Source organism: Podarcis erhardii (genome assembly GCF_964252035.2).
Source record: "Podarcis erhardii genome assembly, chromosome: 1".
NCBI classification, from domain to species: Eukaryota; Metazoa; Chordata; class Lepidosauria; order Squamata; family Lacertidae; genus Podarcis; species Podarcis erhardii.
Window position 1 is genome coordinate 72,921,816 of NC_138497.1, and position 13,038 is coordinate 72,934,853.

Genomic DNA, 13,038 nt, shown 5'->3' on the forward strand with positions numbered 1-13,038 from the left:
GCTGTAAATCACACAGAAAATTAAGCTATACATATATAAGAAAATAAAAATAACAGAATTCTTAAAGTCATTTAATGATTTTATTGCTTTTAAGCTGATCTTGCATTCAGTAGATTTTCCTCCCTGTTCCTTCCTATTTCAGTGACAGCATAATATACTTCATTTGGGCCACCAGATGGCTCTACAGCTTTTCAAATATATGCATAAAAAACATTAATACCCTCTTGCTTTTCCAATAGCCATGGGGATTATGTGTTACCTTTTGGGGAGAACACAATGGAATCTTAATCTCTGATACCATTTTCTCATAGATCACCATTTCATAGACATCGTGGTTGATAGGTAATGAGAAAGCATAGGAATTCTATTTGACTTTATTTTAAGACGAGTGATTCAATAATTTTGTAATGTTAATTCAATCTGTTTATGGGATGCATGACCTTCATTGGCCTGGTTCGCACATCACATTAGTTGATTAAATATGGTCTAATGCAGGCTTCCTCATTCTCGGCCCTCCAGATGTTTTGAGACTACAATTCCCATCATCCCTGACCACTAGTCCTGCTAGCTAGGGATCATGGGAGTTGTAGGCCAAAAACACCTGGAGGGCCGAGGTTGAGGAAGCCTGGTCTAATGTGAATAAGCAGCATGCTGGTGCGTGCTGCTGAAATTGCAGGTGCTTCACTCTTTCCCCACTCCCGCTGTGCTGACAGAAAACAAGCCATAGTATGTCTTGCGTTATCTGAACCTGGACTCATAGTGGTTTGCTTCCCCACAAATAGGTGAGGTGTGTAGAATTTCCTGGCCATTGCCAAGATTCGGCCGTCTGGGCGGAAATTGCTTGAATGTCCATAGGGCAAAACTAAAAAAAACCAAAACAACAACAACAAAAAACTTTTTAGTCCAGACACAACTTTTGTGTCTGGATTTTCACTTTTTGAAATATGGCAACCCTAGAGGAGTGGCATGCCAAGCAACTTGGCTTCTGCTTGTGGTTTGTTTGGAGAAACAGGTTTAGATGACACAAACCAGATGACGGCTTGTTCCCTGGCAGCACGGAGGAAAGCGAAGCACCCATGATTTCAGCAGTGTGTGCCAGCATGCTGCTCGTTCACAGTAAACCACAGTATTTTAAATATGGTTGAATGTGATGTGCGCAGCAGACCATTACAGTGGTACCTCGGGTTAAGAACTTAATTTGTTCTGGAGGTCTGTTCTTATCCTGAAACTGTTCTTAACCTGAAGTACAACTTTAGCTAATGGAGCCTCCCATTGCCGCAGCGACACAATTTCTGTTCTTATCCTGAAGCAAAGTTCTTAACCCGAGTTACTATTTCTGGGTTAGCAGAGTCTGTAGCCTGAAGCGTCTGTAACCTGAGGTACCACTGTATCTCCCTTTTTCTAAAAACATAACACATTTCTACATTGTAGACTTCATCACTTAAAGCTGCCTTTCTGGTTGTTAATATTTATCCCGCTTTATACTATATGTAGCAATGCAAAAACAGACAACTAGCCTTACCTCTCTGCTAATATCCAAATTATAATCTTGAGGTTCTAGGTCTGCTTCTGTCACCAACACAGGTTCAACTCTTAGCCAGTTATTTTCCTCTTTGTGTTCTGGGCGCACAGCTCTTTCCAGTAGCTGCAAGTCAAATTCTTGTTCCCGCTTCCACTATTAACAGATAGGAAACATTTACAAGTTTGACCATTCCAACTAAAACACCATGTAGAAATGTTCACTCCCATTACCTCAGATTATGGATTGATACAAGGGGAAGCTAGGACTTACCATAACATTTGCTTCTGGATGCTTGCTTGATGGCTGTCCTTGATGAGGTACTCATCCTGTTCAGCCAGCAGATGGCAATAAAATCTCAGCAAAAAAAACTGCCAATAAACCAGGGTTAAATCTGACTTTACCAGTCAGGAGCCACATTCAAGTGGCACAGATAGGGGGTTACATGGGGAAAGCAGGACAAAGAACTAAATGCACCAAAAATACAAGGGAAAAGGATGTATTCTTTGGAATTAATAAGAGGCTATGATCAGATGGAAAAATCTGACCTCAGCTAGTTCATACAATAGAGCCTATTTCCATGTACAAGTGTTTAGGATCAAAAAGTATGGTTTTGTTTCCGATGGTATTGCCTATTATTATCATTTTTTAAAAAATTGGTCCTGTCTTGAGAGATGATATAGCTAATTGCTGGCTTAAGAGAGTGAGTACCCCATGTAGGTTCACCATCTAGGGGAAAATACACATTGTTACTCTGTTAAACAACCTGCACAAATGATAAGCCAAAACAATGTTTTCAAGGCACAACTTTCTGGTAATGTGTTTGCTTTACAGATGTGCTCCATAAATTCCACTGTTTTGAAAACTGTCCACTATAACAAACCATGTTTATATATTAGATCCCTTAATTCTTACGAACACTCCATATTCGTTCAAAATCCCTTTGGAGTACCTTTTACAACGACAAAAAATTGAACACTATGTATTCTGATCAATTTACAGTCTTCAAAAGCACTGAATGCATGTTCTTCTAAGTTGCAATGAAAATAATCCTACTATTTATCGCAGGGAAGCCCAACTATTCACACCAAGTGGGTCACAAGACTACCTCAACACAGAATCTGCAGGTCACACATTGCCTTGCCAAGGTCAAAATTAGATGTCCCGTCCCCCCCCCCCCAGCCCTTGCACTGCCTTCCTAAAGCCAGCTAACCAAGGCCTTGGGAAGGAGGTGTGAGGCTCTGGCTGGGTCTTTGACCCTCCCACCTCCTCCTCAAAGCTGGGAATGTGCGAACTAGGTATGGGGAGGTGGACTCTAGGACCCTGCAGAATCCTCACACCTCCTTCCCAAAGCCCAGTGCCTCACTTACCTAGCTTTGGGAAGGCAGTGGCTGTCAGGAGGGAGTCAAATGTTGCTGAGAGCTGCCAGAAAATACCTTTAGTTGGACCACCCTGGTTTAACTGGACACCTGAAAATGTTTTAAATACCTCTAAAATACGTAATATGTTTCATATAAGAAAAGTTTAGTGCACCTCATTAAACTGCCCTAGAGCTAGCATACTCTACTCATACAACTCCCCACAAAACAACCAAGTTTTTACTATTACAAAACGAAAGGCTTGAATGGAGTACCTACTTTGGGGGAATGCAAATGTGAAAATATGATACCTGTATTTTCCTCTCCAATTAATATGTAATTTTGATCCATTGGCTACAATCCAGAGATCCACACATCTACTGGGGCTGTGGACCTTTGGACCTGCATTACTCAAACCGTTGCTATGTAGCAGATAGGTTTTGATAATGCAGCTAATGATAATACAATTGGCCCTGCTGTTCAGAGGAAAAATAAAATTAACCCTCCCTTAGTCTTTGCAGAAACCAAGCAGCCCTCTGGCTCACAAGCCTAATTGGATCGTTTATGTTCTCACCCATTACCTCAACTCACAAAGGAACATTTCAGTTTTCTCCCAGTGTGCTTATGGGATTAATCTCCCCTCAAAGACTTAACTTCAACAAAGAAAGGATGTCACAGCAGCATATTTGCATTTACACTTTGTAAGACATGGGATCCAACCTCATGCCGAGTCAAGAGTTCCAGTGACTGCTGGAAGAAGTGAGGAGAGTAGTTTTTGCTGATCCCTACTTGCCCCTGGTTGCTTCTGGAACAGTGTGGGAAGTTGCCCAGGGAAAGGGGAATCAACAAAAATGGCTCCCACCCTTACTTCAGTGAAAGCACCTGCTAGATTTTAATCCCTTTCATGAACAGAAGCCCTTCAGTTCACCAAGGGGACACTCTGGATCTATAGTCCATAGTGGGTTTTGGGGGAGTTCAGTGGGGTGGGGCGATCATTCATGCACAAGCTCTTGATTTTCACTCAGAACATATCAAGTATTTGTATTAGGAAAAGGATAAATATTGCTTAATTTAAAGGCAGCTGCTTCTCAAGCAAAAATTGGAGCCTTTAAAACTGTTGAAGAGGAGAAAGGACAATCTTCTTCACCATTAAAATGCACCATAACCAGACATCTCAATATTCAAACCAGGCCTGATTGCCAGAATATGTATAATAGAAACACAATATTAATTCTGAATTAATTTTATACTTGAAGAAAAACGTGAATTCAGTATTAGGAAGTATGTTTATTGGTGTTGATACGGAGTCTTTTACATCAAAATTAAATGACAAATCCATATATTCTGCTCAACATTTTTAATGTCATACTACATTTTAAAAGTGATCTTTTAAAAAAATATCAGTGCATTGTATTAAAAGTAGATTTACACATACAATGTATGCAATGTTATAAACTGTGCACAATAATTACATATTCCATTGTTCACCATTTGGCTGCTAAATTAGTGTCCTGCTGTAAATTGTGCTATCAAATGTTACTTTTTGTGCACTGGAGCAGTTTGGGCATACAAGAAAGAGATCTCTATGAAACATTTTCTTCTTGGCCCTACTGTGCCATTTGTATATTTTACAGCAAGAACACAGACCAATATGGCATGCAAATATGTAAAGTTATTTGTTTAACTTGTTTAAAAGTTATGAAATGTTTGCATTTGAAATAAGTATGTGTGCAATAGCTATACATTTTTTAAAAAGATTTAAAACCTGCTACTTAAAACATGAATATGGCAGGGCTTTACCTTTCCTAAAAGATATATACTGTTACTCAATTAAAGTGTGACTGCAAATATATAAATCTGAATGCACCAGGTCCCTTTAAGAGTCCAAATGTGTATTTAGTAAAGTAATGAATCATAAATGAATTGCAAATTAGTGCTACTAAGCAACTATTTAAAATGGGAACAAAAAGGGTTAAAGGGCAAAGCCCACAACAAAAATGAAAAACTCAGTAGGAATTTAACAAAAAGCTACTAAAATGCAATTAAGCCTGGCAGAAACTGAGTGGTCTAGTTAGAAATTGTTTTAAATAATTAGAAAATTTAAAAACAAACATGAAAGCCATTATGTATGTGAGTGGCAACTCTAGAAGCAAGAGACCTTGTGCAATGAATTAGGCAGGTGATGAGCATTACATAGTTCTAGTGTACCAAGAGGAGAAGGCAATGCAAAGAATTAATGTTACTTTGATTGTGTAAATCTCTCAGTGTTATAATGAAATCATTATGCTAAGCAACAAATTCCCATGACACCTTAAAAAATAACAAATTCATTGCGATGTAAGCTTTCATAGGCCAGTGCCCACCTTAAATACGGAGAGAAAAATTAAGATATTGGGTTTTTTTACAAAGTGGGGCCAAAGACTACACCTGTAGCAGTGTTACAGTATTATGCAGAGCACAAGTGAATACAGAATACATCTGAAGGCAGCCCTGTTTAGGGACTTTTTTCATGTTTAATGTTGTATTGTGTTTTCAATATTTAGTTGGGAGCTGTCCAGAGTGGCTGGGGAAACACAGCCAGATGGGCAGGGTATAAATAATAAATTATTAAATTATTATAAATTATTACAGAACCCAATCAAAATGAATGCAACATCTAATCAAATATGGAAGCAGGGTGGTATCCAAAAAAGTGCTTCTGCTAGCAGAAGGGCTTTTGGCTGTGCAATGGAACTTTCCTTCCCTCTTCTCTGTCTTGCCCCCAGAACTGTTCTGGAGATTCCCCCAACCATTTGGGAAGGGTGTAGGCAGGGAGAGGAGAAGTTCCATTGCACAAGAGGAAACCCTTGCACTGCTGGAAGCCCTTTGTAGGATACCATCCAGAGTTGACACCGGAGTTTGTTACACACTTTTAGGCGACCAATTATTGCTTAAGATTGGGGATGTGTCTGTCTGCAAATAAGAACAGGAAGCAGGAAAGGATACTATATCTTTAAGGAAAATTCTTAACAACGAATTATAGAAGTATTAGCTGAGAGCAACATTGTGTTAGACCAAACGATGTCAGTCTGACATCAAAAGCTTGTTCACTCACATCTAAATGCCATTAAAAAATTAATTAGGCTGGTCTCTATGCTCAAGAATATATGGAGAGAAATCAGACATTTAAAATAGTCATAAAAACCAGTGGAAGAGCATTTTACCCTTCTAGGACTTGAAATCCAAGAAAAAGATTTCAAAGTGACACTCCAATATAAAGCCACTGTATGTGAATTCATTAGCAAATGTGACACTCCAGAAATAATGGAAATGGCTAGCTTGCTATGGAAAGTAACGGTTCCAGTGGCTGCTAATCAGGGGAGGGTCACATCAACACTGATTGGATCTTATATTCATTGGATCTTCTTTTCATTTGTGCTATGCATAACACTGTAATTCACCTACCATTATCTCTTGCATTGTTTGACCTTTTGGACTCACTTTGATCCTCCTTCCTCGGCTGCAATCAAGATCTATATACCCAGTGCCTTTTTTTAAAAAAAAAAGAATGACCGTTCCCCGCATTAAACGGGGTGCCAGTACTCACCATGAAGTTATTACAGTGAGTGCCACACTTTTAACATTGGGGGGGGGTATCAGTACTGTGTACCTTTGAGCACCTCCCCCCCCCCCAAAGCACTGTTATAGTTATACCTAACTTCTAAGAGCCAAACTACATAATGGTCTGATTTGCACATCATGGTAGGCCAAAGTATCGGACTGCTTGAGCACATGGGTTCCCAGACAGGAACTTGCAGTTGCTTTGCTACTCCCTGACCATTTTTCTCGCAGGCACTGAGCTAAGCCAAGGTTAGGCTTAGCATGCCAACTGAACCTGGACTTTCTGAAACTGGGTTTATCTATCCTTGCTAACTATAAGATGCAGCCAGTAACAAGCCAGAATTTGGCTTGACGTGCCAGTATTCTAAATTTATGAATGCACTTAACTTCTCTGACTTTTGTTATTAAATAGCAGTCACAGCATGTGTGTGTCATTAGAATGAGGACTTTGGCATGCTGGGACTCTGGCACACTTTCCAAAACTGCTGTGTCCCAGGAGGGAAGTTGCCATCACTGTCTATGCAGCTGCCCTACTGGGACAAATCATCGTTTGGGATTAGACCTCTCCACTCCACTGTGCCATGGTCTTGATCGCTCCCACCCTAGCAGCTGCAGTTCAAAAAAGTCAAATCAGACATATTAAGTGCATTTACTTATTTAACAGATAAAATAATTTGGTTCTTAGACTACCACTTCATGCATCTGGGCCACAGATCGAGCTACAATAAATCTGTTTTGCTGCAACAGACTAGTATAGTTACCCATCTGAAATTTATCATAATCCTCAACACATTGGCCACAACCTAACATTATTTTCAGAAGTGACACTTCAGCAAGGTTTTGTATGTCCCACAACTATAAATTTATATTTAAAATCTACATTGGGTGGTGTATTACTTTCATTTAAAAATGGCTCTTTTCTGCTTTTTTTTTTACATCAACATTCACAACGGACACATTCCAGAGAAAGAAGTATTCTGAGCAATGCTTAGAAAATGCACAACGAATACTAAAAACACAAAATTTCAACAGGCGCTCTGTACTTTTAACTGTGCATTGGACTGAGGCCAAATACTGAAAGTAAATCCCATTTAGTTTAGTGGAGATTATTTCCATGTAAACATGTTTAAGGCAGCAGCCTGGCACCCGGATCCTAAGCAGGATGGTTGCAATCCCAAAATGCAGTGCACACATAAGTAAAACCAGCACATGCCGTAAAAAAGGCTTTGCTTGCTGTTTCTGTCCCAGATAACTACCATAACTAAAGAGACAAACTATTCATTTTTTAAGAGCCTCATTCTTTGGCAATGATAACTGCTGTTGTAGAAATGGCAAATGGAACTTTGCTCTGCATGAAATTCTGTTCTGTGCACATCACTCTTAGATCATGCCCATTCATTGGAAGTAAATCTTACTAATTATAATGGGATATACTTCTTTGTAAAATTACTTAAGATTTGTTATGTAAAATAGAAATGACTGAACCAGTAAGAAATGCTGTGGTTAACCACCCAAAATGAATCACCCTATGTTTATATTTAATCCAACATTTAACCATTGAAATAACTTAATTTTTGCTAACTGAATGCAGATACTTGCTAGACTATTCTAGGAATCTGAATAATAATTTATAAATGGACATTAGCAGCTGTATAAACATCTGTTAAATTAGCTTCTACACTTTATAGTTAATATATAAAATTTGTCAAATCCTATGCTTTCTTTAAAAAAATCTTTATTTGACAGAACCATAGCTATATGGTCTACTAAACTTGCAATATAGTTTCTTTAATGTACTACCTACATCTACAGAGCTCATTCTTTTATGGTTCAATCAGAAAAAAATGCAAACTTATTGTTTTCATAGCATAGCTTAAGCCAATAGGATGAGGTGGGAAAGCTGTAGCACTCCAAATGTTCCTGGAATACCATAATTCCTAACCACTGACCATGCTGGCTGGGAGTTCAACAATATCTAGAGATCCACAGATTCCCTACCCCTGCAATAGAGGGGGGGGGGATAAGCCAAGACCAACCCAATATCCATATATGAATCCATTTCCACAAAATTCTTTCATTGCTAGACTTTTCTTATGCCAAGTTACTTCTGCACCTGCTACATTAAGCTGTGACTATTTAGAGTTAAAAGCCATATTCTGTTATTTGCACTTCAGAAACTGATATAGCACTGTAATTAAATAATACAAGTGTAATGCACTTTCAAATAAAAGTGCTTACTAGGAAAGCTACATATCATATTTTTAGTCTAGTCCTCTTAAGGCATGTCTAACATACTGAGCCTACGTCTGCAGAAACAGGCCGGACGAATGATCGTGACGAGACAGACTGTCTTTCTCCTTGACCAAGAGTTCTCTTGCGTTCACGAACTAATGCCTTTTGATGTCGTTTCATTCTTTCTAGTTGTTCCTCGGCACTCATCTTGCCTCTTTGGTGATCTCCGGAGTATAAACGTTCCAAGGCACTCTTCGGTCTATCCTGTTAACAACAGTGTGTGATATTTAATACTTTTAAAGCTGTATCCTAGGGACGAAATCCAAAGCTCCTGTTCTACATACAGAATGGCTTCTGATCCATCAGAGGTGTCTGCTATTTTTTTTAAAAGGGGAGAGGATGGAAGAATCAGCAAAAATTGCCTCCCCTTTATTATAATAGTAGATGCACCTGCTAGACCATACACTGTACTGGATTTCCCTTTTTATTTCCAAACTGTAATGCACATACTCTAGAACAATTCTGTTTAGAGTATGTCACTATAAAAGGCTAAAGACAGTGACCAATCCTTTTCTTCTTTCAATGGAAACAAAAAAGCTGTCAGTTTCCCATACAGTGGTGCCTCGCAAGACGAAAAGAATCCGTTCCACGAGTCTCTTCGTCTTGCGGTTTTTTCGTCTTGCGATGCAAGCCCATTAGCGGATTAGCGGATTAGCGCTATTAGTGGCTTAGTGGATCAGCTGATAAGCGGCTTAGCGGCTCAGCTGATAAGCGGCTTAGCGGATCAGCTGATAAGCGGCTTAGCGGAGCAGCTGATAAGCAGCTTAGCGGATCAGCTGTTAAGCGGTTTAGCGGATCAGCTGATAAGCGGCTTAGCGGATCAGCTGATAAGCGGCTTAGCGGCTTAGAAAAAAGGGGGGGGGAAACCCGCAGGAACTCGCAAGACATTTTCGTCTTGCGAAGCAAGCCCATAGGAAATTCGTTTTGCGAAGCACCTCCAAAGCGGAAAACCCTTTCGTCTAGCGGGTTTTCCGTCTTGCGAGGCATTCGTCTTGCGGGGCACCACTGTACATTGTAACCTCTTTCTCGAAAGTAAATACGTCCCTATGCTGCAAGCACCTAATTTTACACAAGAGGCATAGGTAATTAACAATTCTGACAACTGGAGTTGCAATAACTATAAACCCTAAGCTGAACAGAATTATATAACCCCACCTATTTTATATTGTGGCTGAACTTGTTATATATTAAAGCAAAAAGCAACTCTGTTGATTAGATTTGGTATCCATAAAGATATGTGCAGAATTACCTTGGAACCATCTCTTCGAAATGTTGCATATGATGAAGCTGTTGATGACTGATGCAGTCTGGAAGTTGAGCCAGATAATCCTTTACAAAGGAAAAAGGTGCTTTAAAGCAAAATTGTATTTAGGAAGAAATGTACTCAGTGCTTTCTAAATCTATTTTTTAATATATATTTTTCTTTCTATCTATCCAGGTATGTCCTATTAACTACATGTAAAAAGATCTGGCTGTCCTGATTTGTGAACAGGCTATATGCTCAAAACTAACAGCAAATTTCAAGAAAGAGGTGTTTGAAATGGAACAAGAAATGCAGCTATGAGGTCCTGGAAGCTAAATTTAGGTTGCTAGGTAGGAGGCTGAAAGGCAAGGCAACTTTCTCTGAAATGCAATGCTATCTGTCCCATACAAAGGGCCAGCTAAGTTGAAGGTTTTATCGGTGTATGGATGACACAGCAGTGTACTGACAAATTAAAAACTAACAAATCACTGGGTCTAGATAGTATCCATACAGCAGTTTTTATAGAGCTCAAATATGAAACACCCGATTTTCTTTTTAAAAAGATCTATTTAGAGCATTTAGCTCCCAGAGAATCTACAAGTAAATATTAGTGATAACATTATTGCTGATGGATAGATGTGGCTTCAGACTCAAGCTATGTAGATTCTTTTAACTGAATTGTTCATTCATCTCTGGTGTGAGTCACTAAAAGCTCTGCTTCTGGGATAACACAGTCTCAATTAGGTGGGTTAGTCTGCCAGGGAAAGGGATACAATGAAAGCTTAAGCACTTAGTATAGGGCTGGATAGGATCCTTCTATCCCTGTCCCTTCAAGAATCATGTAGAGTTCTAACACACCCATGTATCAAATGGAACTAAACAGCTTTGAATCTATATTTACATGTACTGGTGAATCTCTTAACTTACCTCTGCTAGGTAATGTTTGGTATCTACTGTCAGTACCTAGAAAACCAGCAGAAGGTTGGCTCAGATCACTGCCTATTGTTTCCAGTTCAGGTTCACTCACATATGAGCGGAGTTCTACCTGTACAGATGAAAACTTGATTAAATCAGATTGCAAAAATGTAGGACACATTTTCATAATTTTGTTGGAGTCATATACTGTCTCCCTGAAGTCATCATATTATGTTTCATAATGGTCATATTTGAGGAAACATACTTTTTAAAGCAATACAACTTCATTTGGAAAACCAGGGCCTGCGTGCTTACCCTGTAATCTCCGTTGACATACTGCCCTAGTTCACGGTCTCGTTTCCTTTCATCTGACTGGCGTTTCAGGCCCCGCACTGAGGTGTGCCTGATGACAGTGGCTTCCCTGGGAAGAGGTGGGACGGCTGGTGGGTGGTCATCAGGGCTGTACAACTGTGGAAGAGGAGGTCTTGGTGGCGCTTCGTCTTCCTGACACAATATTAAGAAGCAAACATGTCCTTTAGCCTGCGGTGTTCAGCCATTTCAACAGGCACAAAATGGTAAAACTGACATTTCTTTTGTTTAAATCCAAGAAAATAATGTGCATGAATTCAAACTAAATGGCCTGAACACAGCTTCAAGAATGTGTTTTGGGTATTTCTTCAGTCTTGTTTCCTGTCTTTCTTAAGCAGCGCCAACAAGTCACAGCATTACATCTCAATTCAGAGCATTGCAAAACTGAAGTAAAGAGAGTCAGAATAATATGCTGTCTGGTATCAGGCTTCATTACTGTATGTTGTATACATAAAGAAAACCCATTCCCAGATACTATTAGCCAGTGCTTTTTTAGTGTTTAGAGGTACTCTCATTTTTACTCAAGGGAATCACCATTTTATAGTTCAAATCGGGAAAAATAAATACAGTAAATGGACAAAAGTACAAAGATTCACAAAATGTTTAGGGGTATGCATACTCCTGCGTTCTCCCAGAAAAAAGAACTGCTTTTAGCCCACTGATTACATGATACCGTAGTTATGACACTTACAACATTTGGCGTTAATTTTACAGGTGACTGAACTGGAGGCTCAACTTTTTTCATTTGCTGGGATGGCGAGAACATTCTAGGTTGCGTATAAGGCTGCGGAAGAAGTCTGACTTCTAAAGAGGGCTTGACAGGACTAGATGGTGAACTTTGCTGAGTAGAAAGTTTGCTGTCCCCTGACATGAGAGTAGATGATAATGAAGGCACTAGAGGTTTTGAAAACGAAGGCACTGTTTTTCTCTCTGCAAAGAGGAAGACATAATGCACACAGATGTAGGTCAGAAACACTGAGGAATCCACATGCACAATATGAACCTAAATATAATATTTAGACACAGCACCTTAATGTTTATTGAACTACTTTTGGAAATATAAAAAGACATACTTTTCTATGTATGAACCTGACAGATTTCAGCAGGCCCTGAATGGTAACGCTAATGAGAAGGTGAGAGAAAAGTTGCCAGCAGTGCAAGATGGGATATGCTTTTGTTAGAAAAGTTAAGAATGATAAGCAGCCAATTTGTTTGTTTTTTTTTAAAAAAGCAATTTTTTATTAATTTTCCAATTTTTAACAGTAAACAGCAACAACACACAAACATCAACAAATACAAACACACACAAAAAATATCATTTCTTAACCTCATTTTCATTGATAAGCAGCCAATTTGAATGCATAATGTTGGACAATCTCCCATCATTATGCAGGATTAGAAGTGAACCAAGGAGATTCCTCTGTGATGCAGATATCATTGTCCTAAAATAACAGAGGCAACTCCTCAATGAAAAAAATGTGGCTGCCAAATTTAATTCAAGCTTAGATCTGGATAAGGAGATATAGCTTTTAATGTATGCATTAAAATGTGTGCATTTTACTTACCTGGATTCTTTATAGACTCTATGATGACTTTATAGTTGGATTTGTTTGCACTTAGGCCAGCCGTAACATCTTCTATTCTCCATAAATCTTTTTGCATTTGGGCTTTCTCCTAATAAGCAATGAAGACCAGGAAGATGGTGAAGGAATGGCAAAAATATGAACAATAGTTACATAAGC

At 39.0% G+C, this 13,038-nt stretch overlaps 1 protein-coding gene and 1 long non-coding RNA gene across 14 annotated transcripts in view; one reads left to right on the forward strand and one right to left on the reverse strand.

The window, feature by feature from the left end:
* PLEKHA7 (pleckstrin homology domain containing A7) overlaps positions 1-13,038 on the reverse strand; it is a 172,464-nt gene that overhangs the window by 13,259 nt on the left and 146,167 nt on the right. For 11 of the 13 annotated variants that reach the window (XR_014151124.1, XM_081840187.1, XM_081840185.1 and 8 more), the window contains 7 exons: positions 12,862-12,970; positions 11,988-12,226; positions 11,243-11,431; positions 10,940-11,057; positions 10,019-10,098; positions 8,773-8,973; positions 1,523-1,675 (listed from right to left, as the gene is read on the reverse strand). Coding sequence is in view for 12 of the 13 variants with exons in the window: in XM_081840187.1 (XP_081696313.1) it covers positions 1,523-1,675; positions 8,773-8,973; positions 10,019-10,098; positions 10,940-11,057; positions 11,243-11,431; positions 11,988-12,226; positions 12,862-12,970 (1,089 nt within the window). In the remaining variant the exon portion in view is untranslated. Of the gene's footprint in view, positions 1-1,522; positions 1,676-8,715; positions 8,974-10,018; positions 10,099-10,939; positions 11,058-11,242; positions 11,432-11,987; positions 12,227-12,861; positions 12,971-13,038 lie in introns of those variants that run through there. The other 2 variants (XM_081840184.1, XM_081840181.1) reach the window with 2 other exon arrangements.
* On the forward strand, positions 1,793-5,236 carry LOC309331069. The gene is made up of 2 exons (XR_014151720.1): positions 1,793-2,680; positions 2,873-5,236. It is a non-coding gene; the product is annotated as an uncharacterized lncRNA (long non-coding RNA).